The sequence below is a fragment of the Petromyzon marinus genome, chromosome 76, assembly GCF_048934315.1.
Source record: "Petromyzon marinus isolate PM22_M1 ecotype Great Lakes invasive population chromosome 76, UKy_Petmar_22M1.pri1.0, whole genome shotgun sequence".
In the NCBI taxonomy this organism is placed as follows: domain Eukaryota; kingdom Metazoa; phylum Chordata; class Hyperoartia; order Petromyzontiformes; family Petromyzontidae; genus Petromyzon; species Petromyzon marinus.
This window is the reverse complement of record NC_133742.1, coordinates 2,772,227-2,799,965: the sequence shown is the minus strand read 5'-3', so window position 1 is coordinate 2,799,965 and position 27,739 is coordinate 2,772,227. Positions and strand designations below refer to the sequence as shown.

Genomic DNA, 27,739 nt, shown 5'->3' with positions numbered 1-27,739 from the left:
TCGGCACCACTGAGACCCTTGGCGTCATTCCCCCGTGAAATGTGTGCAGGCGTTGCCGGGAGCAGGCACCGTGCTCCCGGATTGTAAACTCGTGTTTTTATCGTGATTTTAACCCTTTGTCTTTTTATATTTCAGTGGCGATGGGAAGGCAGACATGCACGGTGGTGTGAAGGATAATGGGCATCCACTGATGGAGGTGAATGTGAAGGAAAATGGGCATCCACTGACGATGGTGAACGTGAAGTAGAATGGACATCCACTGACGATGGTGAACGTGAAGGATAATGGGCATCCACTGATGGAGGTGAATGTGAAGGATAATGGGCATCCACTGACGATGGTGAATGTGAAGGATAATAGGCATCCACTGACGATGGTGAACGTGAAGGAGAATGGACATCCACTGACGATGGTGAATGTGAAGGAGAATGGGCATCCACTGACGATGGTGAACGTGAAGGAGAATGGGCATCTACTGATGATGGTGAATGTGAAGGAGAATGGGCATCCACTGACGATGGTGAACGTGAAGTAGAATGGACATCCATTGACGATGGTGAACGTGGAGGATAATGGGCATCCACTGACGATGGTGAACGTGAAGGATAATGGGCATCCACTGACGATGGTGAACGTGAAGGATAATGGGCATCCACTGATGGAGGTGAATGTGAAGGATAATAGGCATCCACTGACGATGGTGAACGTGAAGGATAATGGGCATCCACTGACGATGGTGAACGTGAAGGAGAATGGGCATCCACTGACGATGGTGAACGTGAAGGAGAATGGGCATCCACTGACGATGGTGAACGTGAAGGATAATGGGCATCCACTGACGATGGTGAACGTGAAGGAGAATGGGCATCCACTGACGATGGTGAATGTGAAGGATAATGGGCATCCACTGACGATGGTGAACGTGAAGGAGAATGGGCATCCACTGACGATGGTGAATGTGAAGGATAATGGGCATCCACTGACGATGGTGAACGTGAAGGATAATGGGCATCCACTGACGATGGTGAATGTGAAGGAGAATGGGCATCCACTGACGATGGTGAATGTGAAGGATAATGGGCATCCACTGACGATGGTGAACGTGAAGGATAATGGGCATCCACTGACGATGGTGAACGTGAAGGAGAATGGGCATCCACTGATGGAGGTGAATGTGAAGGAGAATGGGCATCCACTGATGGTGAATGTGAAGGAGAATGGGCATCCACTGATGATGGTGAACGTGAAGGAGAATGGGCATCCACTGACGATAGTGAATGTGAAGGAGAATGGGCATCCACTGATGGAGGTGAATGGACACTAAGGGGGGACAACGGAGACAAAGGCACGAACGCCGTTTGAAGAAATCTTCCGTGGGCTCCCCCCGTGACCACCCTGGCCGCCACGTGGAGCCGCTCTCTTACCCACAGTGCCATGCGTGAGTGCAGTGCTGACTGCCTGTGCTTCATGAGCTGATTGTTTACAGACCGTGCTTTGACCATCTCTCTCCCTCTCTGTGACTCTCCACACTCCTCTTTGCCCACTTCAAATCCCTCACCGCTAAATTCCACACGATCCAGAATCCTGCTGCTGCCACAACTCACAGCTTCTGTAAACGAAACCTCATCACAGACAATCCTCAAGATTCCCCCACTGGCTCCCAACCGGGTCCCCAATCGACTGAGACATCGCACTCTCCACCTACACGATCCTCCTAAGACTCTCCGTTACCTCCCCTCTCTGTTTCAGGGGATCCCCCAGGTATGTCTGTTATGGACCGGAGAGTTGCGACTCATAACGAAACGACGCATAGCGGGGACTTCCCCCCATAGGAATGCTACTCCGTGTGAATGGAGGTGGGATAGGGACCGAAAGGGCATAAACATTGCCTATGCACCACAAAGCGGAGCAGGTTTTTTCTCGGCGCCGAAACCGACACCGACACCGAATTTCCGGTCGGCCTCTACTGAACACTTTTGTTGAAAACCAGCTTTGAGCATTTCGAAGCAGTCCCCTACACATTCAACGTATTCCTTGTCTCAATAGAACAAGAACGTGGCATTTTACAGGAAAGATTCGAGCAGAAAAAGTTTTTAATGGCGAAAAAGCACAATCTTAAACAGCATTATAGAAAGATTTTTACCTTAATCTATGAGTTGCGCTGAAGGGTTGCGTCGATTACCACGAGCACTCGTAGCTACGCACGCCAGAGAACACCATGGCGCTTAAGGTGGCGGCTTATGCGCGAGTTGTACAGTACCTCTATACCCCCCCCCCCCACCCCGAGCCAAGTTTAAAACGGTCATTCAAAATCGATCATCGTCACCGGTGTTGGTCGTGAGACTGAAAAAACATTACGTGTAGCACATCCAGTCAGACCAACAACACAGTTAGACACTTCCTGGCGGACCACGAATTTCAGAAGAACGTTAAATTTCGTGTTCAACCTTTGGATTGCACATACCAGCATAGATAGAATGAAAAATACGAGGTACACGGTCAGTAGAAATACATATACAAGTCCACCAAGAGGTAAGGAGGGAGGAAAGACGGACAGGGAGGCAGAGAGAGAGGGGAGGGGGTTGGAGGGATGAACAGAAGCTTAAATAGGAAATAAAGTTGGAGGGGGGGAGGGGCCAGAGCGAGAGCGGCAGCTCAAACACGCAACATCTTACACAAACAAAACTGCAGCTCAAAAAATGACCACCTCTTGCAAATACAAAACGGCAGCTCAAAAAATGACCACCTCTTGTAAATACAAAACGGCATCTCAAAAAATGACCACCTCTTGTAAATACAAAACGGCAGCTCAAAAAATGACCACCTCTTGTAAATACAAAACGGCAGCTCAAAAAAGGGCACATCTTACACATGATTACAACGGTAACTTCCCCGTAGAAGTGTGATAATAAAGTATTAAAGCTTTCGTGACTGCATAAAATTACTCATTGGTTTTTTCGGTAAAGTCACCTCCGTGATTTGTTCTTGACACCTGATGAAGATCGCTTGCGTTGTGATCGAAACGTCGTGATGGTTTTTTGTTTTAATATAATTTTATTGTATTTCTACATACGTGACTTTACCGATAAAACCACTGAGTGACTCAAAGGGTTCCTGCACTGGGAATGTTTGACGCATTTTGTCACGAATGATTCTTGTACGTGCCTTAAACTTCTCATAAAGTACTATATATAATGTGCATTGTATTTTTTCTACTGGTAAATTATCTCGCTGACCCATGCTGTGTGTATTTACGGATGGGAAGTATGGATAGAGAGGAGTGGTTCCTGACCTCTGGATCGCAGTCCACAGCAATCCACAAGGCCATGGGAATTGCTCTGCAGAGCGCTTGAAGACACCACGATGTTCCTCATGAAGCCATCCTTTTCTTACTGCAAGTGTTTCGTCACGTTTGTTTAGAGGGTTGGCAGTGAACGTGGGTCTAGAAAGGGTTGGAAAAACTGATGTAGAAGACCCATAGTTTCAGTGACCATAAGCCACTGTTTTAGACACCTAACGCATTTAATGTTTAGTATTGGGAAATATTTCTCATTAAGGTCCATTTTATGTATTTGTGGTTGTAAATAGTTTCATAAAATCTGTATATTGGAAAAAAATACTTTTTTAAAAGCATTGGTGGAGAAAATCCGTGATTAACAAAAGTTGTGTCAAAGAAACAAAAGCTGTGTCAGAGAATTTGCACTTTTATTTATTCAGTAAATGGTTTAAGACCCATAAGGCAATAACAATATTAAACATTGTTGCAAAGAACACCGAGTCTTGTCTGTCAATCATCTCATCGTTGTTCACACCGTCCTCAAGCCCACGAGGGATCCCAGCTGGTCGCTACTCCCAGGACGGTGAGAAAAGTTACAGGCCAGCCCGGTGCAAGGTTCGCCCCTGTCAATCACCATCAGTGATGACACCTAGAGACACCTACAACACGCATGGTGTCAATCATCATCAGTGATGACAATTAGAGACACCTACAACACGCATGGTGTCAATCACCATCAGTGATGACAATGAGAGACACCTACAACACGCATGGTGTCAATCACCATCAGTGATGACACTTAGAGACACCTACAACATCCATGGTGTCAATCACCATCAGTGATGACACCTAGAGACACCTACAACACGCATGGTGTCAATCATCATCAGTGATGACAATTAGAGACACCTACAACACGCATGGTGTCAATCATCATCAGTGATGACACCTAGAGACACCTACAACACGCATGGTGTCAATCACCATCAGTGATGACACCTAGAGACACCTACAACACGAATGGTGACAATCATCATCAGTGATGACAATTAGAGACACCTACAACACGCATGGTGACAATCACCATCAGTGATGACACCTAGAGACACCTACAACACGAATGGTGACAATCACCATCAGTGATGACACCTAGAGACACCTACAGCACGCATGGTGTCAATCACCATCAGTGATGACACTTAGAGACACCTACAACACGCATGGTGTCAATCACCATCAGTGATGACATCTAGAGACACCTACAGCACGCATGGTGTCAATCACCATCTGTGATGACACTTAGAGACACCTACAACACGCATGGTGTCAATCACCATCAGTGATGACAATTAGAGACACCTACAACACGCATGGTGTCAATCACCATCAGTGATGACAATTAGAGACACCTACAACACGCATGGTGTCAATCACCATCAGTGATGACACTTAGAGACACCTACAACACGCATGGTGTCAATCACCATCAGTGATGACACTTAGAGACACCTACAACAAGCATGGTGACAATCACCATCAGTGATGATAATTAGAGACACCTACAACACGCATGGTGTCAATCACCATCAGTGATGACACTTAGAGACACCTACAACACGCATGGTGTTAATCACCATCAGTGATGACACTTAGAGACACCTACAACATGCATAGTGTCAATCACCATCAGTGATGACACTTAGAGACACCTACAACACGCATGGTGTCAATCACCATCAGTGATGACAATTAGAGACACCTACAACATGCATGGTGTCAATCAACATCAGTGATGGCACTTAGAGACACCTACAACACGCATGGTGACAATCACCATCAGTGATGACAATTACAGACACCTACAACACGCATGGTGTCAATCACCATCAGTGATGACAATTAGAGACACCTACAACACGCATGGTGTCAATCACCATCAGTGATGACACTTAGAGACACCTACAACATGCATGGTGTCAATCACCATCAGTGATGAGACTTAGAGACACCTACAACACGAATGGTGTCAATCACCATCAGTGATGACACTTAGAGACACCTACAATATGCATGGTGTCAATCACCATCAGTGATGACAATTAGAGACACCTACAACACGAATGGTGACAATCACCATCAGTGATGACACTTAGAGACACCTACAACACGCATGGTGTCAATCACCATCAGTGATGACACTTAGAGACACCTACAACACGCATGGTGTCAATCACCATCAGTGATGACAATTATAGACACCTACAACATGCATGGTGTCAATCACCATCAGTGATGACAATTAGAGACACCTATAACACGCATGGTGTCAATCACCATCAGTGATGACAATTAGAGACACCTACAACATGCATGGTGTCAATCACCATCAGTGATGACAATTATAGACACCTACAACATGCATGGTGTCAATCACCATCAGTGATGACACTTAGAGACACCTACAACACGCATGGTGACAATCACCATCAGTGATGACACTTAGAGTCACCTACAACAGCATGGTGACAATCACCATCAGTGATGACACTTAGAGACACCTACAACACGAATGGTGTCAATCACCATCATTGATGACACCTAGAGACACCTACAACACGCATGGTGACAATCACCATCAGTGATGACAATTAGAGACACCTACAACATGCATGGTGACAATCACCATCAGTGATGACACTTAGAGACACCTACAACATGCATGGTGTCAATCACCATCAGTGATGACACTTAGAGACACCTACAACACGCAAGGTGTCAAACACCATCAGTGATGACACTTAGAGACACCTACAACACGCATGGTGTCAATCACCATCAGTGATGACACTTAGAGACACCTACAACATGCATGGTGTCAATCACCATCAGTGATGACAATTAGAGACACCTACAACATGCATGGTGTCAATCACCATCAGTGATGACAATTAGAGACACCTACAACACGCATGGTGTCAATCACCATCAGTGATGACAATTAGAGTCACCACCACCAACGCTGCGTGCAAAAAAATCCCAGTGGGATGTCAGTCAAACAACAACAACAACCACAACAACCACCACAAACAAACTTTGATCAGCCGAACTTAAGGCCATCAGTGTCACAACGCGATGCGCTGGTGTAAGCGCACCGCGTTGTACCCACACACGCTGTGGTGTGAAGGCAGGCAGGCGGAGCCGTCTAAATATTAATAGAAGTTCCATCCCCGTTAAAGCTCCTCGCTTTTGGTATTCAGGACTCTCTCATTGGCCTCCAGCCACATTTAAACACCCCCCGATGATCCGATCTAAATCCATAATAGATCAGATCATTGGGGTTGATTAGTAATAGATCGGCATTTTGCGATCACCACTGCCACTGTGTAGAATATTATGATGACGTGCCAGGGACTCTATGAGATGATAGGACAATAATCTTAGTCCATAATTGGCAATAAGTAACGGCAAAGCGGTTATAAGTGACTCACAGAATTGTGCGCAGTTGTGTATAGAGGACACGACTTACTAACATCTCCTTACTTACTAACTCCTTACTTACTAACAAGTCTTACTTATTAACAAGTCCTTACTTAATAACAGCTCCTTACTCACTAACAACTCCCTACTTACTTACTAACTCCATACTTACTAACAACTCTCTTACTTACTAACAACTCCTTGCTAACAACTCATTACTCACTAACAACTCCTTACTAACAACTCCTTACTAACAACTCCTTACTTACTAACTCCTTACTTACTAACAACTCTTTACATACTAACAATTCCTTACTAACAACTCCTTACCTACTACCAACTCTTTACTTACTAACAACTCTTTACATACTAACAATTCCTTACTAACAACTCCTTACTTTCTAAATCCTTACTAACAACTCCTTACCTACTAACAACTCCTTACTCGCTAACAACTCCTTACTTACTAACTCCTTACTTACTAACAACTCCTTACTAACAACTCCTTACTTACTAACTCCTTACTTGCTAACAACCCCTTACTAACAACTCCTTACTAACAACTCCTTACTGACAACTCCTTACTAACAACTCCTTACCAACAACTCCTTACTAACATATCCTTACTAATAACTCCTTACTAGCAACTCCTTACTAACAACTCCTTACTCACTAAGAAATCCTTACTAACAACTCCTTACTCGCTAACAACTCCTTACTAACACTCCTCACTAACAACTCCTTACTAACAACTCCTCACTAACAACTCCTTACCAACAACTCCCCACTAACAACTCCTTACTAACAACTCCTTACTAACAATTCCTTACTAACAACTCCTTACTCGCTAACAGCTCCTTACTTACTAACAACTCCTTACTAACAACTCCTCACTAACAACTCCTTACTAACAACTCCTTACTAACAACTCCTTACTAACAACTCCTTACTCGCTAACAGCTCCTTACTTACTAACAACTCCTCACTAACAACTCCTTACTAACAACTCCTCACTAGCAACTCCTTACTAACAACTTCTTACCAACAACTACTTACTAACAACTCCTTACTAACAATTCCTCACTAACAACTCCTTACTAACAACTACTCACTAACAACGCCTTGCTAACAACTCCTTACTAACAACTCCTTACTTACTAACAACTACTCACTAACAACTCCTTATTAACATCTCCTTACTAACAACTCCTTACTAACAACTCCTTACTAACAACTCCTTACTCACTAACAACTCCTTACTAACAACCCCTCACTAACAACTCCTTACTTACTAACAACTCCTTACTAACAACTCCTTACTAACAGCCCCTTACTAACAACTCCTTACTAACAACTCCTTACTAACAACTCCCTACTAACAACTCCTCACTAACAACTCCTTACTAACAACTCCTTACTAACAACTCCTTACTAACAACTCCTTACTCACTAACAACTCCTTACTAACAACCCCTCACCAACAACTCCTTACTAACAACTCCTTACTAACAACAACTTACTAACAACTCCTTACTAACAACTCCTTACCAATAACTCCTTACTAACAACTCCTTACTTGCTAACAACTCCTTACTAACAACTTTTTACTAACAACTCCCTACTTACTAACAACTCCTTACTAACAACTCCTTACTAACAACTCCTTACTTGCTAACAACTCCTTACTAACAACCCCTCACTAACAACTCCTTACTAACAACTCCTTACTAACAACTCCTTACTTGCTAACAACTCCTTACTAACAACCCCTCACTAACAACTCCTTACTAACAACTCCTTACTAACAACTCCTCACTAACAACTACTCACTAACAACTCCTCACTAACAACTCCTTACTAACAACTCCTTACTAACAACCCCCACTAACAACTCCTTACTAACAACCCCTTCCTAACAACTACTCATTAACAACTCCTTACTAACAACTCCTCACTAACAACTCCTTACTAACAACTCCTTACTAACAGCTCCTTACTAACAACTCCTTACTAACAACTCCTCACTAACAACTCCTTACTAACAACTCCTTACTAACAACTACTTACTAACAACTCCTTACTAACAACTACTTACTAACAACTCCTCACTAACAACTCCTTACTAACAACTCCTTACTTACTAACAACTCCTTACTAACAACTCCTTACTAACAACTCCTTACTAACAACTCCTTACTATCAACTCCTCACTAACAACTCCTTACTTACTAACAACTCCTCACCAACAACTCCTTACTAACAACTACTCACTAACAACTCCTTACCAACAACTACTCACTAACAACTCCTTACTAACAACTCCTCACTAACAACTCCTTACTAACAACTACTCACTAACAACTCATCACTAACAACTCCTTACTAACAACTCCTTACTCACTAACAACTCATTACTAACAACTCCTTACTCGCTAACAGCTCCTTACTTACTAACAACTCCTTACTAACAACTCCTTACTTACTAACAACTCCTTACTCGCTAACAACTCCTTACTTACTAACAACTCCTCACTAACAACTCCTTACTAACAACTCCTTACTAACAAATCTTTACTTACTAACAACTCCTTACTAACAACTACTCACTAACAACTCCTTACTTACTAAGAAATCCTTATTAACAACTCCTTACTAACAACTCCTTACTCGCTAACAGCTCCTTACTCACTTACTAACTCCATACTTACTAACAACTCTCTTACTTACTAACGACTCCTTACTAACAACTCCTTACTAACAACTCCTTGCTAACAACTCCTCACCAACAACTCCTTACTAACAACTCCTTACTAACAACCCCTCACTAACAACTCCTCACTAACAACTCCTTACCAACAACTCCTCACTAACAACGCCTTACTAACAACTCCTTACTAACAACTCCTCACTAACAACTCCTCACTAACAACTCCTCACTAACAACTACTCACTAAAAACTCCTTACTAACAACTCCTTACTCACTAACAACTCCTTACAAACAACTCCTTACTAACAACTCCTTACTAACAACTCCTTACTAACAACTCCTTACTCACTAACAACTCCTTACTAACAACCCCTCACCAACAACTCCTTACTAACAACTCCTTACTAACAACTACTTAGTAACAACTCCTTACTTACTAACAACTCCTTACCAACAACTCCTTACTAACAACTCCTTACTTGCTAACAACTCCTTACTAACAACTCCTTACTAACAACTCCTTACTTACCAACAACTCCTTACTAACAACTCCTTACTAACAACTCCTTACTTGCTAACAACTCCTTACTAACAACCCCTCACTAACAGCTCCTTACTAACAACTCCTTACTAACAACTCCTCACTAACAACTACTCACTAACAACTCCTCACTAACAACTCCTTACTAACAACTCCTTACTAACAACCCCTCACTAACAACTCCTTACTAACAACCCCTTACTAACAACTACCCACTAACAACTCCTCACTAACAACTCCTTACTAACAACTCCTTACTAACAACTCCTTACTAACAACTCCTTACTAACAACTCCTCACTAACAACTCCTTACTAACAGCTACTTACTAACAACTCCTTACTAACAACTACTTACTAACAACTCCTCACTAACAACTCCTTACTAACAACTCCTTACTTACTAACAACTCCTCACTAACAACTCCTTACTATCAACTCCTCACTAACAACTCCTTACTTACTAACAACTCCTCACTAACAACTCCTTACTAACAACTACTCCCTAACAACTCCTTACTAACAACTACTCACTAACAACTCCTTACTAACAACTCCTCACTAACAACTCCTTACTAACAACTACTCACTAACAACTCATCACTAACAACTCCTTACTAACAACTCCTTACTCACTAACAACTCCTTACTCGCTAACAACTCCTTACTTACTAACAACTCCTCACTGACAACTCCTTACTAACAACTCCTTACTAACAAATCTTTACTTACTAACAACTCCTTACTAACAACTACTCACTAACAACTCCTTACTTACTAAGAAATCCTTATTAACAACTCCTCACTAACAACTCCTTACTCGCTAACAGCTCCTTACTTACTTACTAACTCCATACTTACTAACAACTCTCTTACTTACTAACAACTCCTTACTAACAACTCCTTACTAACAACTCCTTGCTAACAACTCCTCACCAACAACTCCTTACTAACAACTCCTTACTAACAACTCCTCACTAACAACTCCTTACCAACAACTCCTCACTAACAACTCCTTACTAACAACTCCTTACTAACAACTCCTTACTAACAACTCCTTACTAACAACTCCTCACTAACAACTCCTCACTAACAACTACTCACTAACAACTCCTTACTAACAACCCCTTACTAACAACTCCTTACTATCAACTCCTCACTACCAACTCCTTACTTACTAACAACTCCTCACTAACAACTCCTTACTAACAACTCCTTACTAACAACTCCTTACTAACAACTACTCACTAACATCTCCTTACTAACAACTCCTCACTAACAACTCCTTACTAGCAACTACTCACTAACAACTCATCACTAACAACTCCTTACTAACAACTCCTTACTCACTAACAACTCATTACTAACAACTCCTTACTCGCTAACAGCTCCTTACTTACTAACAACTCCTTACTAACAACTCCTTACTTACTAACAACTCCTTACTCGCTAACAACTCCTTACTTACTAACAACTCCTCACTAACAACTCCTTACTAACAACTCCTTACTAACAACTCCTTGCTAACAACTCCTTACTAACAACTCCTTACTAACAACTCCTTACTAACAACTCCTTACTAACAACTCCTTACTAACAACTCCTCACTAACACTCCTCACTAACAACTCCTTACTAACAACTCCTCACTAACAACTCCTTACTAACAACTCCTCACTAACAACTCCTTACTTACTAACAACTCCTTACTAACAACTCCTCACTAGCAACTCCTTACTAACAACTCCTCACTAACAACTCCTTACTAACAACTCCTCACTAACAACTCCTTACTAACAACTCCTTACTAACAACTCCTTACTAACAACTCCTCACTAACAACTCCTTACCAACAACTCCTCACTAACAACTCCTTACTTACCAACAACTCCTTACTAACAACTCCTTACTAACAACTACTCACCAACAACTCCTTACTAACAACTCCTCACTAACAACTCCTTACTAACAACTCCTTACTACCAACTCCTTACTAACAACTCCTCACTAACAACTCCTTACTAACAACTCCTTACTTACTAACAACTCCTTACTAACAACTCCTTACTAACAACTCCTTACTAACAACTCCTCACTAACAACTCCTTACTAACAACTCCTTACTTACTAACAACTCCTCACTAACAACTCCTCACTAACAACTCCTCACTAACAACTCCTTACCAACAGCTCCTTACTAACAACTCCTTACTTACTAACAACTCCTTACTTACTAACAACTCCTCACTAACAACTCCTCACCAACAACTCCTTACTAACAACTCCTTACTTACTAACAACTCATTACTTACTAACAACTCCTTACTTACTAACAACTCCTCACCAACAACTCCTCACCAACAACTCCTTACTCGCTGACAGCTCCTCTATAATGTTTCATTGCCTGCTGGTTTGCCTTCCCTCCCTCCCTCCCCAGCACCACCACCACCACCGCTAACCTGAAGCTCCCTGGCTCCGCCTCTGCACAAACCATCGCCAACTTTGCCGACAACAATGGAACAATCGTGGCAGAAATGAAGAAATACGCCGACAGAAATCGCCCCCCACACCCCCCCCCCAACGCTGCGTTACCCCCCACACCCCCCACACACCCCCCACACACCCCCCCACACACCCCCCCACACACACCCCCCCCACACACCCCCCCACACACCCCCCACGTCTTCACGGACACTACCGCCCAGCCCGGTCAGACTCGACCAGTCGCCTCGTTGTTGTTGTTGCTGCTGCTGCTATCATCACCGGGTACTGGAGGCGAACCCACGTCCCTGCTCCTCCTGCTGCTCCCCCCAGCAGCAGCATCACAGCTGAGAGGAGGTGAGGTCGTCTCTCTCGCCCTGCTCACGGAGACTGCGTGCCTGGGTCCCTGGGTTCCTGGGTCCCTGGGTTCCTGGGTCCCTGGGTTCCTGGGTCCCTGGGTTCCTGGGTCCCTGGGTTCCTGGGTCCCTGGGTTCCTGGGTCCCTGGGTTCCTGGGTCCCTGGGTTCCTGGGTCCCTGGGTTCCTGGGTCCCTGGGTTCCTGGGTCCCTGGGTTCCTGGGTCCCTGGGTTCCTGGGTCCCTGGGTTCCTGGGTCCCTGGGTTCCTGGGTCCCTGGGTTCCTGGGTCCCTGGGTTCCTGGGTCCCTGGGTTCCTGGGTCCCTGGGTTCCTGGGTCCCTGGGTTCCTGGGTCCCTGGGTTCCTGGGTCCCTGGGTTCCCATCGCAAATCTCGGGGTTCCATTTGGTTCATCGACTCCTCGTGTCGAGGCGTCTCTCTGTGTGAGAGTCTCAGCCTGTGACTGTTACACTCGTGGTCTACGTGTCTCTGTGTGTGTATCACTGTGTGTGTGTGTCTCTGTGTGTGTATCACTCTGCGTGTGTGTCTCTGTGTGTATATCACTCTGTGTGTGTCTCTGTGTGTATATCACTCTGTGTGTCTGTGTGTATATCACTTTGTGTGTCTGTGTGTGTACACTGTGTGTGTATCACTCTGTGTCTCTGTGTGTCTCTGTGTGTATATCACTCTGTGTGTCTCTGTGTGTATATCACTCTGTGTGTGTCTCTGTGTGTCTATCACTGTGTGTGTCTGTGTGTGTCTATCACTGTGTGTGTCTCTGTGTGTCTATATCTCTCTGTGTGAGAGTCTCAGCCTGTGACTGTTACACTCGTGGTCTACGTGTGTCTGTGTCTATCACTCTGTGTGTCTATCACTCTGTGTGTCTGTGTGTATATCACTCTGTGTGTCTCTGTGTCTATCACTCTGTATGTCTGTGTGTCTATCACTCTGTGTGTCTCTGTGTCTATCACTCTGTGTGTCTGTGTGTCTATCACTCTCTGTGTCTATCACTCTGTGTGTCTATCACTCTGTGTGTCTATCACTCTGTGTGTCTGTGTGTCTATCACTCTGTGTGTATCTGTGTCTATCACTCTGTATGTCTGTGTGTCTATCACTCTGTGTGTCTCTGTGTCTATCACTCTGTGTGTCTATCACTCTGTGTGTCTGTCACTAAAATGAGCAGGGAGGTGGTGCAGTGGAGAGCGAAGCAGCGTCTACACCCGGCACTCGACTCCAGGGGTAACCACAAAGAAACGGAAACACGAGAATAATTATTCATCAACTGCAGATTTAATTCGCGTATCCCTCATTAACGAAGACGCAGCGTGTAGAAATCCACTGACACCTTACAAGCCGGAGTGTTCTAATAGTGACGACGATAACGAAACCACCACGCCATGGGGGGTTGTGTGGCCACAGACTTCCTCTTTTCGCGCAGTGCGGGATGGCTGAACCTGCTGAGCTCAACGTTGTTGTGGATTTTACTGTGACCGGGTCTCTCTCTCTCGTGCCACGTAACTCAGCCCCGCGGTTCACAAGTCGCCTCACGCTTTCCACCCGAGCACTTCTGCTCTCCCGCACCGTCTGCCTGTATCCCTCGGCGTGCCCCGCTGTAACCGCTGGTGGTGAGTGGAGCGAGAGATGCGATGAACCACTCCCTTCCGTGTTCATCAGGAGACGGAGGCACCATGAAGTGGCTCCTGGTCGCAGCGGCGTTCATCTCCCTCCTGCGTGAGTTCGCACCGAGAGGCACTCACTCAGCACACCTGGGGCGGTCTCCTTCAGACCCCTTTCCCACTGACACACCCGAGCCGTGCCAGCCCAGGGCCCTCACGGTCCTGGTGGTTTTCCACTGACACAACCGAGCCGTGCCAGCCCAGGGCCCTCACGGTCCTGGTGGTTTTCCACTGGCAGTTTGCTGCACTGAGCCAGAACCAAACCACCCTGGCCTCATAAGACATCGGAATGTCACCCAGGGCCAAGCAGGGCCAGGTGCAGCATTTATTATTTTCAACCTCCATGCATCGCGACTCGTTTCACGGCACGGCTCAGCCTCTGCAGTGGAAAAACAGCCTGGCCCCCTCCTGAGCTGAGCCTGTAGTGAGCACTTTAACAACAGTAACCGGTCCCTATCTAGACATCTGTATTGTCTATACAGTGATAGGGTATTGCTGATCTCTCTCTGTGGAGACATCTCTCATGAGAGTGCCCGGTCTCTCTCTCTCTCCCTGTGTAGCTGTGATGTCTGCTGTGATGCTGCAGCTCTTCCTACCGGAGAGCGTGGATGTGATGGAGGGAGAGAGTGTGACTCTTCCCTGCTCATTCTCCCCACCGTCGACTGTCTCGAGTGACCTCTACATCACGTGGCTCACGATGCCCACACGCTACATAGTAAGTAAGCACAGATGATATCATCAATGTGAGAACCCCCTACCACATCAACCCTAAATATTCAACTCAGTAATTGAGAGTAATACAACGTTACTTTGGGGTTTGCTTTGTTCCAGAATAATAAAATAGTCGCTTAATCACCCAGGAATGTCGCACCGAGTCGCAAGACCCTATTAATGAGAAGGGTCTTGACCATTTGAGTCCGTGAGGGTTCGGAATCATGTTGAGATGAAACCGGATAACCCAGAGAAAAACCCCGTCACACAAAGGGATAATGGCCAAAGCTCTACACAGACTCAATCCATAGATAGAAGCACTCTTTAACGCTACCTGTAAACCAAATCTACGTCTGTATCACAATCTCCTGGCCATCTTGCAGCCCAAGCCTACAACCCCTGGCATCCCCAGTCAAAGTATCAAGCAAGCTCAACCCTGCTTGGCTATCAAGACCCAGTTAGTTCAGGTTCATTGTGATTTGATCGTAGTAGGATTATGGTTAATGGTCCAATTTGTGTTTTGTGCCATTCCAGGTCTACGAATCGCATCTTGGGAGTCTCTGGCTTGAAGTGGCTGAGTTTGCGGGAGACGAGGAGAAGGGCGACTGCTCCCTCAGGCTCCTCAACGTCTCCAGGAACCTCGGCACCGCGCTTAAGTGCCACGTCCAATGTTACCACTGTGGGAAGGACGACGGGAAGGTGGAACGAGAGGTGAAGCTGAACGTGATGGCTGCAGGTGATTGAGAGGGGAGCGTCACTCGTGCAGACGGTGGTGGGTGGGGAGGTCAAGGGTCACAGATCACAGGGTGGAGGGTGCAGAGCTGGAGAGAGAATCTCTCTGCTGCACGTGAAGCCGTGTTGAGTGAGTGGTCTCTTCCTGCTGCACGTGAAGCCGTGTTGAGTGAGTGGTCTCTTCCTGCTGCACGTGAAGCCGTGTTGAGTGAGTGGTCTCTCCCTGCTGCACGTGAAGCCGTGTTGAGTGAGTGGTCTCTCCCTACTGCTGCATGTGAAGCCGTGTTGAGTGAGTGGTCTCTCCCTGCTGCACGTGAAGCCGTGTTAAGTGAGTGGTCTCTCCCTGCTGCACGTGAAGCCGTGTTGAGTGAGTGGTCTCTCCCTGCTGCACGTGAAGCCGTGTTGAGTGAGTGGTCTCTCCCTGCTGCACGTGAAGCCGTGTTGAGTGAGTGGTCTCTCCCTGCTGCACGTGAAGCCGTGTTGAGTGAGTGGTCTCTCCCTGCTGCACGTGAAGCCGTGTTGAGTGAGTGGTCTCTCCCTGCTGCACATGAAGCCGTGTTGAGTGAGTGGTCTCTCCCTGCTGCACATGAAGCCGTGTTGAGTGAGTGGTCTCTTCCTGCTGCAAGTGAAGCCGTGTTGAGTGAGTGGTCTCTCCCTGCTGCACATGAAGCCGTGTTGAGTGAGTGGTCTCTTCCTGCTGCAAGTGAAGCCGTGTTGAGTGAGTGGTCTCTCCCTGCTGCACATGAAGCCGTGTTGAGTGAGTGGTCTCTCCCTGCTGCACGTGAAGCCGTGTTAAGTGAGTGGTCTCTCCCTGCTGCACGTGAAGCCGTGTTAAGTGAGTGGTCTCTCCCTGCTGCACGTGAAGCCGTGTTAAGTGAGTGGTCTCTCCCTGCTGCACATGAAGCCGTGTTGAGTGAGTGGTCTCTCCCTGCTGCACGTGAAGCCGTGTTGAGTGAGTGGTCTCTGCCTGCTGCACGTGAAGCCGTGTTGAGTGAGTGGTCTATCCCTGCTGCACATGAAGCCGTGTTGAGTGAGTGGTCTCTCCCTGCTGCACGTGAAGCCGTGTTAAGTGAGTGGTCTCTCCCTGCTGCACGTGAAGCCGTGTTGAGTGAGTGGTCTATCCCTGCTGCACATGAAGCCGTGTTAAGTGAGTGGTCTCTCCCTGCTGCACGTGAAGCCGTGTTGAGTGAGTGGTCTCTCCCTGCTGCACGTGAAGCCGTGTTGAGTGAGTGGTCTCTCCCTGCTGCACTTGAAGCCGTGTTGAGTGAGTAGTCTCTCCCTGCTGCACATGAAGCCGTGTTGAGTGAGTGGTCTCTCCCTACTGCTGCACGTGAAGCCGTGTTGAGTGAGTGGTCTCTCCCTGCTGCACGTGAAGCCGTGTTGAGTGAGTGGTCTCTCCCTGCTGCACGTGAAGCCGTGTTGAGTGAGTGGTCTCTCCCTGCTGCACGTGAAGCCGTGTTGAGTGAGTGGTCTCTCCCTGCTGCACGTGAAGCCGTGTTGAGTGAGTGGTCTCTCCCTGCTGCACGTGAAGCCGTGTTGAGTGAGTGGTCTCTACCTGCTGCACGTGAAGCCGTGTTGAGTGAGTGGTCTCTCCCTGCTGCTGCACGTGAAGCCGTGTTGAGTGAGTGGTCTCTCCCTGCTGCACGTGAAGCCGTGTTGAGTGAGTGGTCTCTCCCTGCTGCACGTGAAGCCGTGTTGAGTGAGTGGTCTCTACCTGCTGCATGTGAAGCCGTGTTGAGTGAGTGGTCTCTCCCTGCTGCATATGAAGCCGTGTTGAGTGAGTGGTCTCCCCCTGCTGCTGCATGTGAAGCCGTGTTGAGTGAGTGGTCTCTCCCTGCTGCATGTGAAGCCGTGTTGAGTGAGTGGTCTGTCCCTGCTGCACGTGAAGCCGTGTTGAGTGAGTGGTCTCTCCCTGCTGCACGTGAAGCCGTGTTGAGTGAGTGGTCTCTCCTTGCTGCACGTGAAGCCGTGTTGAGTGAATGGTCTCTCCCTGCTGCATGTGAATCCGTGTTGAGTGAGTGGTCTCTCCCTGCTGCACGTGAAGCCGTGTTGAGTGAGTGGTCTCTCCCTGCTGCACGTGAAGCCGTGTTGAGTGAGTGGTCTCTCCCTGCTGCACGTGAAGCCGTGTTGAGTGTGTGGTCTCTCCCTGCTGCTGCACGTGAAGCCGTGTTGAGTGAGTGGTCTCTCCCTGCTGCACGTGAAGCCGTGTTGAGTGAGTGGTCTCTTCTCGATTTGATGCTTTCGTGACTGCAAGGATCCATACTGTTTAGTTCTATTCGGTAAAGTCACGTAGGTAAAAAGTGAAACAACAAAAATCACGATGTTTCGGCCACAACACAAGTGGCCTTCATCAGGTGAAGGGACCAGACTGTCTCGAGGACAGTGCTGGAGTGAACACAGCCAAGCTCAGACCGCGACCTTTAAGCTGTGTAAGGGGAATTAAGGTGCCTTGACAAAGGAATTAGCATAAAAATTTGACATTTAATTGGCGGACTTAGCATGATGAACGGTGTAGAGGGGGTGAACATGTGCAGGTCGGCGAGGGGGGGGAGGGGGAGTTTACCTATTGATGGTGTGAAAATGGAATTTTAAGAAGCTGCGAAAGATTGGGGTACCACTACTTGAAAAATATACCGTAGCATTGAAAATTAGTTTAATGTTTGGTTCGATTTAGAACATCTTTCCAATGGTTGCTTAATTTGACACCATCTTCTCGGTTGAAATTGTGTCTGTGTTTGTAGATCTGAATTGCCTCGTGAACAAATCTCTGATAAAAACCCGTGGGTTTGCAAAGAACCTTGGTATCGGAGAAAATTTTATCGTGATCACCCACAGCGTTGTAACAGTGAACAGCTACGGCAGAAGAATTCGTTCTGCCGTGTTTCAAATCTGATTTTGTGCTCGCGAATTCGGTCAGAGACATGTTGCTTTGTCTCCCCGATATAGCAATCACCGCAGGTACAACTCAATTTGTAAACCCCGGGGTACTGTAAGTCAGGAATGACATCCTTCACGGATGGGATCAGATCACGAATTTTGTGTACCGTATTGAACCGGACCTGGATCTTGTGTTTGTTTAGAATTTTGGAAATCTTTTTAGTAACGCCTGCTATATATATATGGTAGTGTAATGGTTTTGTCCGGAGTACCAAGTGGTTGTTTCTGTATGGAGGGAGAAACAGCTTGGCGGATGGTACGGTCCGTGCCTCTGCAGCTCCACGTCCACAAGGTGACGCCGCTGTCGCTCCTGAAGGGGAGGCCCCGGCCACACCAGTGGCCGACTGGTGGTGCACGCTGCTGCAGGCGATGTTGGCGATGGGCGTCACCCTGGGACTTGGGGCTGTCATCGTCACCTGCGTCCAGCTTCCTCGGCCGTCTGGGAGCTCCCCCGACTCACGCAGGTGCCAACCCCCACTCCCCCGCTCCCACTGACCTCTCCAGGATCGCCCGGCTCCTCAGGAATGACCGCAAATGCAGGAAGCTGGCCTCGGTACTCAGAGGTGGCGACTCTGACGCTCAATTGGCACCGCTGAGACCGTGGGGTCCTTTCCTGCGAAACTGTGTCCCAGGTGTCGATTTAAAGCTGGTCGTGACTGCAAGGATTCATCTTCTCGTTGGTTCTTTCGGTTAAAGTCACCGCCACGTGGAATGAGAGTAAAATAATAAATTGATAAAATAAATTAACGCGATAATATTATTAAATAAAATAACACAATAATATGATCTAATATCAATTTATTATTTCATTCTCATTCTACGTGGTGGTGACGACTTTACCGAAAGGACCAAAGAAGATGTGTCCCAGGCGTTGCTGGGCGCAATGCCCCCGCTGCACGTGCATCGTGCGGTTTGTAAGCTCGTGTTTTTGTTCCTCAGTGGCGATGGGCAAGCAGACGTGGACGGTGGTGTGGGGGATAATGGGCATCCACTGACGATGGTGAATGTGAAGGATAATGGGCATCCACTGACGATGGTGAACGTGGAGGATAATGGGCATCCACTGATGATGGTGAACGTGAAGGAATAATGGGCATCCACTGACGATGGTGAATGTGAAGGAATAATGGGCATCCACTGACGATGGTGAACGTGAAGGATAATGGGCATCCACTGACGATGGTGAACGTGAAGGAGAATGGACATCCACTGATGGAGGTGAATGTGAAGGATAATGGGCATCCACTGACGATGGTGAACGTGAAGGAGAATGGGCATCCACTGACGATGGTGAACGTGAAGGAATAATGGGCATCCACTGACGATGGTGAACGTGAAGGATAATGGGCATCCACTGACGATGGTGAACGTGAAGGATAATGGGCATCCACTGACGATGGTGAATGTGAAGGAATAATGGGCATCCACTGACGATGGTGAATGTGAAGGAATAATGGGCATCCACTGACGATGGTGAACGTGAAGGAATAATGGGCATCCACTGACGATGGTGAACGTGAAGGAGAATGGGCATCCACTGACGATGGTGAATGTGAAGTAGAATGGGCATCCACTGACGATGGTGAACGTGAAGGAGAATGGGCATCCACTGACGATGGTGAATGTGAAGGATAATGGGCATCCACTGACGATGGTGAACGTGGAGGATAATGGGCATCCACTGACGATGGTGAATGTGAAGGATAATGGGCATCCACTGACGATGGTGAACGTGGAGGATAATGGGCATCCACTGACGATGGTGAATGTGAAGGATAATGGGCATCCACTGACGATGGTGAACGTGAAGGAATAATGGGCATCCACTGATGGAGGTGAATGTGGAGGATAATGGGCATCCACTGACGATGGTGAATGTGAAGGATAATGGGCATCCACTGACGATGGTGAACGTGAAGTAGAATGGACATCCACTGATGGAGGTGAATGTGAAGGAGAATGGGCATCCACTGACGATGGTGAACGTGAAGGAGAATGGGCATCCACTGACGATGGTGAATGTGAAGGATAATGGGCATCCACTGACGATGGTGAACGTGAAGGAGAATGGGCATCCACTGATGGAGGTGAATGTGAAGGAGAATGGGCATCCACTGACGATGGTGAACGTGAAGGATAATGGGCATCTACTGACGATGGTGAACGTGAAGGAGAATGGGCATCTACTGACGATGGTGAATGTGAAGGATAATGGGCATCCACTGACGATGGTGAACGTGAAGTAGAATGGACATCCACTGATGGAGGTGAATGTGAAGGAGAATGGGCATCCACTGACGATGGTGAACGTGAAGGAGAATGGGCATCCACTGACGATGGTGAATGTGAAGGATAATGGGCATCCACTGACGATGGTGAACGTGAAGGAGAATGGGCATCCACTGATGGAGGTGAATGTGAAGGAGAATGGGCATCCACTGACGATGGTGAACGTGAAGGATAATGGGCATCTACTGACGATGGTGAACGTGAAGGAGAATGGGCATCTACTGACGATGGTGAATGTGAAGGATAATGGGCATCCACTGACGATGGTGAACGTGAAGGAGATTGGGCATCCACTGATGATGGTGAATGTGAAGGAGATTGGGCATCCACTGACAATGGTGAATGTGAAGGATAATGGGCATCCACTGACGATGGTGAACGTGAAGGAGAATGGGCATCCACTGATGATGGTGAATGTGAAGGAGAATGGGCATCCACTGATGATGGTGAACGTGAAAGAGAATGGGCATCCACTGATGGAGGTGAATGTGAAGGAGAATGGGCATCCACTGACGATGGTGAATGTGAAGGAGAATGGGCATCCACTGACGATGGTGAACGTGAAGGAGAATGGGCATCCACTGATGGAGGTGAATGGACGCTAAGGGGGGACAACGGAGACAAAGGCACGAACGCCGTTTGAAGAAATCTTCCGTGGGCTCCCCCCGTGACCACCCTGGCCGGCACGTGGAGCCGCCCTCTTACCCACGGTGCCACGCTGGAGCGTGTTTCATGTTGTCCGAGCCATAGGCTGGGACAGTTCTGCCGGTCAAGTGACTGGTGTTTCTTGCTTTTTGTAAGGTTTTGGAGAGTGATCAAGGCGAGCAGGCCGCTGTTGATGTTGTATATATTGTTTAAATGGCACGTAAATGTTAATTTACGAAATTGTGCCAATTTGTGAATTCGTGCAAATGTATGCAATCATGCTAATTAGACTCGATTAATAGTTTGTATTATGATCAATAGGTGTGTGTGTGTGTGTAGTTACGTGAATTATTATTATTATTGGCTTGGCTTCGTTGTCAAGGGGTGTATTACCAATCGTGATAATACAATGATTTGGAAGATCAAAGAATCGCCCGACTGCAACCCGTGGAGATGCCCGAAGCATCGAGCACATCACCGATGACTGCTCCATCCATGCTCATTGTGGAGGTATCGCTGATATCCACACTGCGTCAAGCACACCATTGGACTGGATGAGGAACCTTCGCATTCATTTATGGCGATCATTAAGTAGACAATAACAACAAAACTGGTGCTTTTCATAATGCCATACGGAAGAAGAAGAAGACGACTACAATGATTCTCGCTTTAACTTTTACCGATTTATGTTTTAGTGTAATTATGTCCGGTCTCAGGATTCAGATCTCGCTGCAGGATATCATTAAGATTATACTCTTTGGTTTTATTCGGTGCCTCTGTGGATGTGTAAGCTTCGACTTTAACATAGCTATTTCTACGACCAGTCACAAGCTAATCACTCAGCTATTTCAATGCTAAATTCTCCCGTTTGATATGTACTAGGTGCCTCTGTGGATGTGTAGGCTTTGACTTTAACATAGCTATTTCTATGACCAGTCACAAGCTAATCACTCAGATATTTCAATGCTAAATTCTCCTGTTTGATTTGTACTAGGTGCCTCTGTGGATGTGTATGCTTTGACTTTAACATAGATATTTCCATGACCAGTCACAAGCTAATCACTCAGCTATTTCAATGCTAAATTCTCATGTTTGATATGTAAACCCCTTTGTCAAGGTGCCTCACTTCTCTCAACCAGCTTAAAAAGACGCTACGAATCTTAACAACGTTCACTGAAGCTCTGTCGTCCCGACAGGTCTGTTTCTTTCACCTGAAGAAGGCCACTTGTGTTGTGGCCGAAACGTCGTGAGAATTTTATTGTTATTTTATTTTATTATTTTATTCTCAATCTACGTGGTGGTGACTTTACCGAAAGAACCAAAGAAGATGAATCCTTGCAGTCACGCAAGCTTTAAATCGAAATTTCACGTAGGCGAAACGAATTAAAATAAAATAAAAAAAATTAAAACACGACGTTTCGGAGGCAACGCAAGCTTCCGTCTTCAGGTGGGACCAGTCACAGCCAAAATCGCTGCACTGTGACTGGTGACTGGTCCCACCTGAAGACGGAAGCTTGCGTTGCCTCCAAAACGTCGTGTTTTAATTGTTTATTTTATTTTAATTTAACTTGTTTCACCTACGTGACTTTACCGAATAAAACCAAAGAGTATGAATGCTTGCAGTCACGAAAGCTTCACATCTAGGATCATTAAGATTGTTTTGCACGAGCTATAGGAAGGAACCACTCGGACTCTTCTGCGTTAAGCAACTTAAAACGCGCTAATGTGCGGACACGCTTATGATCGGAATTGCCACCAAGTACTGCTGTAGATGTCCTACAACATTGATCCATACAATTAACCCTCAATGGTTACGTTTGTTAAAACTGAACAATAGAACAGGAGGATCACTCCTCAGAGTAGCGCGACTGTACACAACGATGGGAGAAGTCCTTAAAAATGACAATATTCATACGGAAACGTGGTAAAGAGACGTGTTCCCAATGGCAAAAGTCGACATCAATGAATTAATTGGTAAGATTATGCAATTAAGAAATGTCCTGAAACAACAGTGTACATGAGATTGTGCATGTTTGGCTAACGGATGCTTATCAATTGGCTAATGGGACATCAATAAATTTGCGGGCGAGATTCGGTGATCAAACGAAATGTCTCCAGACAATAGCATTCATGTGAGTGTGTGGATTCGTAACATGGATGCTTATCAATGTTGAGTGTGTCATCAATGAATTGATTAGGTAAATATTCTTGGTTCTTTGGACTCGTCCATCTGAACAAACTGTCAAATCGTAAAAAATAAAAACGCCACTTTTTTCAAATTTTCTTGCTGTGGTTTTCACACCTGATGATGATTGCTGCTCGTGTTGCAGTCGAAACGTCGTGAGAATTTTATTGTTTTATATTTTTATTATTTTATTTATTGTTTCCCTTCTACGGAACTTTACCGAAAGAACCAAGAATATGAATTCCTGCAGTCACGAAAGCTTCAAATCAAAATGTAATTAGGTAAAGTTACGCGATGAAAGAAAACGAATAACTAAAATACTTCTAAATGACCGTGTTCATGCAACTCAAGGGACAGATCAATGCTTTTCACGATCAGCTAATATCATTAGACCAGTGGTTCTTAACCTTGTTGGAGGTACCGAACCCCACCAGTTTCATATGCGCATTCACCGAACCCCTCTTTAGTGAAAAATAAAATGTGATTTTTTTCAAATTCAAGACATAGATATGTTTTTTACTGGTACACAAAATGAGCCGTGCATGAACATTACTTTGTTCAAAGAATAAAACCAACACAATGCATAAACTCACAACAAATTACATACCTGGAAATCAATGTGACTTCTGCTGTTGCCTTTGAGAGATCAGTTCAGATATGCGTGGCTTCACCTTGGCAAGTGCCACTCTCATGTCATTTTCACAGCAAAGTCTGTTCCTTTTCTTCGTTTTTATGTCCAGCATCCTCGAAAAGGATTGCTCACAAAGATATGTTGTAACAAATGGTATAAAAAAATCCAGGGCTTTCTTAGCAATAACTGGATACTTGTTCATTTGTCGACACCAAAACGTTGAGAGCGTTGTTGTTCTGAAGAGTTGCTGTTGAACCTGGCTCTGCTGAATTTCAATGATTTCGTCGAGGAATTCATCATTGACATCTGCTGTTTCAACAGCAAACGTGAACGGCTGTCTCACCCATGCTGGATATGACTCTCTTGTAGGGAAATATCCGTCGAGAGACTTTGCAAGCTCATCTAAGTGCGTGGCAATTGTTTGCTTCAGTTCCGTGGATACAGAAATATCTCCGATTCCAGACACATCTTCGATCTTACTTGCACAGTCGTCCAGAAGCGGGAAGTTTGCGAAGTTATTGTTCTCTGTTCGTCGTTTCCATAACGGTAGCTTTTTTTGAAAAGCCTTCAGGTGTTCTTCCGCTTCCATGATATTGACTCCACCACCCTGCATCTGCTGATTGAGATGATTGAGAGCTGCGAATATATCAGCCATGTACGCTAAAATGAGAATGAACTCAGGATTTTTGAAGCAATCTGCATGGCAGTGTTGGTGCTCTTGCAAAAACAGGGCTAATTCCACACGCATGGCAAAAACACGATTCAGCACCTGTCCCCGGGATAACCACCGAATATTAGAATGGAGCAGAAGTACCTCAAATTCAGAGCCCATTTCTTTACACAGCTCACTGAAGATGCGGTGCCTCAGAGCACTTTTTCGCACATAGTTCACACATTCCACCACAGTTTTTAATACTTCTGCCATTTTTGGAGGTAAGGTTTTTGTTGCCAACGCATGCCTGTGCAGAATACAATGCGTCACAATGATGTGTGGTGCATCGGCCTTTACTAGCGCACCAAAACCAGGCTTTCTTCCCAGCATGACTGGAGCTCCGTCCGTACAAACTGCAGAAACCATATCCCATGAAAGATTGTTGTCTCTGAAGAAGTCATCCACAAGCTTCTTCACATCGGCTGCCTTCGTTGTTGTTGTAAGAGGCTTACAAAATAAAAACTCTTCTTTTATCATGTCGTCTTTCACATAGCGTACAAAAACAGCAAGCTGGCTTAGATCAGAAACGTCTGTGGTTTCGTCGAGTTGAAGGCTGAATTTTGCCGGGCTTGAAATCAGATCCGCGACTACTTGAGCCAAGATGTCTTTACTCATGTCTTCTATTCTGTCACTGACGGTGTCATTTGAAAGGGGAATTTGGGATAATTTACCTTCGGTCGCTGTTCCGAGTATCAGATTCGCCATCTTTAATGCAGCTGGTTTCACAAGTGTTTCACCAATGGTGTGTGGCTTGCCCTGCTTTGCGACGAGGTAAGCAACTTCGTACGATGCTGTCAGGATCGGTTTGTTAACAGGTACAAATCCAAGAGCAGGCAGAGTGGCCCTTTCATCGAATCTGGCTCTCTTCACCCTGAATTCAGCAAGTGTTGTGTTCTTGTATTCCCCGTCTCCATGCAGCTTCAAGAAGTGTTCCTTTAGTTTTGCCGGTGCAAGACTAGAGTTGCTCAACTTGACGTTGCAAATCATGCAGATAGGACGCTCACTCCCATCACGTTCCGTGATACATGAGAATCCATGTTGTACATATTCGTCCGACCACTTTCTTCTTTTGCCCGACATAGTTAGTATGGATAAAATATTAAAGAAATCACACGACGTACGACAACAACAGTCACACGTTGACTACTGAGTACGCACTAAATTCCCCGCAGCGCTGATTGGCCAAGCAGTGTAGCATGATCATCTGCAGCCAGTGATGGCCAAGCGGGCCGTGTGTGTCATCACAAATTTACACAATAATTCAAGTGTGTCCGGACCTCCGTGGCGGGGGCTCTGCCGAACCCCTGAGATCGACTCACCGAACCCCTGGGGTTCGATCGAACCCAGGTTAAGAACCACTGCATTAGACCTCCTTTGCCAGTACCAAAATATAATAATAGGGTTTTCCCCTTTTTTCTGGCAACAAAACTGAATCATTTTTTTACAAGGATTCATGTCTGCATTAACCACAATATCTGCAGTCAAAATGCAAACACAAAAAATACTATGATAATATATGTGGCATTGTCCTTGAAACTGATTGGTCCACACCAAGGGACGGCTTTCTTTTGAGCCTCGACCCAATTGGTGCTCGACCAGATGACGCCAAAAGGCCAAAAGGCGTCTGTCTACAGGAAAGCTACCCATACGGATGCTTACCTGAAACCGGATTCCCACCACCATCCATCCCAGAAGATTTCCCTCATCAAGACTCTGCACCATAGAGCCCAATGCATATCCGACCAGGAACACATAGCCAGTGAACTCAAGCATGTACACCAAGCTCTTACGGCTAATGGTTATTCCGACTACACAATCCGCAAAGCTATCACTCAAACCATGAAGAAGGACCGTCTTGAGGAGCCTTTCAAAACCATCACTTTACCCTACATTGCGGGGATCACACAAAAGATCTAAAAATATTGAATAAACACAAGATCCAGGTCCGTTTCAACACATTACATAAAATCCGTGATCTGGTTCCGTCTGTATAAGATGTGATTCCGGCCATACAATACCCTGGTGTCTACAAACTAAGTTGCCTCTGTGGTAGTAGTTACATTGGAGAAACCAAACGACATGTCTCGGACCGCATTCGTGAACACAAAGCAGACCTAAAACACGGTAGGACCAACACCTCGGCCGTGGCAGATCACTGTTATAATTCAGTGGGCTCACATGACATTGACTTCTCCAAGACAGAGGTTCTTTGCAAGCCATCTGGCTACCATGAAAGATTAGTTCATGAGGCTATCCACATATACAAACACAGAGACAATTTCAACCGAGAAGATAGATTCTGGTTTAGCAATCATTGGAAGGATTTGATCAACCATTTCGGGTCTTAATTGATTGTTCACGCTTACAGTGGCTTTCAGACCGCATCC

At 45.9% G+C, this 27,739-nt stretch overlaps 2 protein-coding genes across 5 annotated transcripts in view; both read left to right on the top strand.

Annotated features, from left to right (window-relative positions):
• LOC116957548 (uncharacterized) overlaps positions 1–23,215 on the top strand; it is a 31,322-nt gene extending 8,107 nt beyond the window's left edge. For 3 of the 4 annotated variants that reach the window (XM_076056512.1, XM_076056511.1, XM_076056510.1), the window contains one exon: positions 19,830–23,215. In XM_076056512.1, the coding sequence (XP_075912627.1) occupies positions 19,830–19,980 (151 nt within the window). In that variant the 3' untranslated portion in view covers positions 19,981–23,215. Of the gene's footprint in view, positions 1–135; positions 3,772–19,829 lie in introns of those variants that run through there. The other variant, XM_032979784.2, reaches the window with a different exon arrangement.
• Positions 12,759–27,739, top strand: part of LOC116957550 (uncharacterized) — a 453,026-nt gene continuing 438,045 nt past the window's right edge. The window contains exon 1 of the mRNA XM_076056514.1: positions 12,759–12,838. The gene's annotated coding sequence lies outside the window, so the exon portion shown is untranslated. The remainder of the gene's footprint in view (positions 12,839–27,739) is intronic.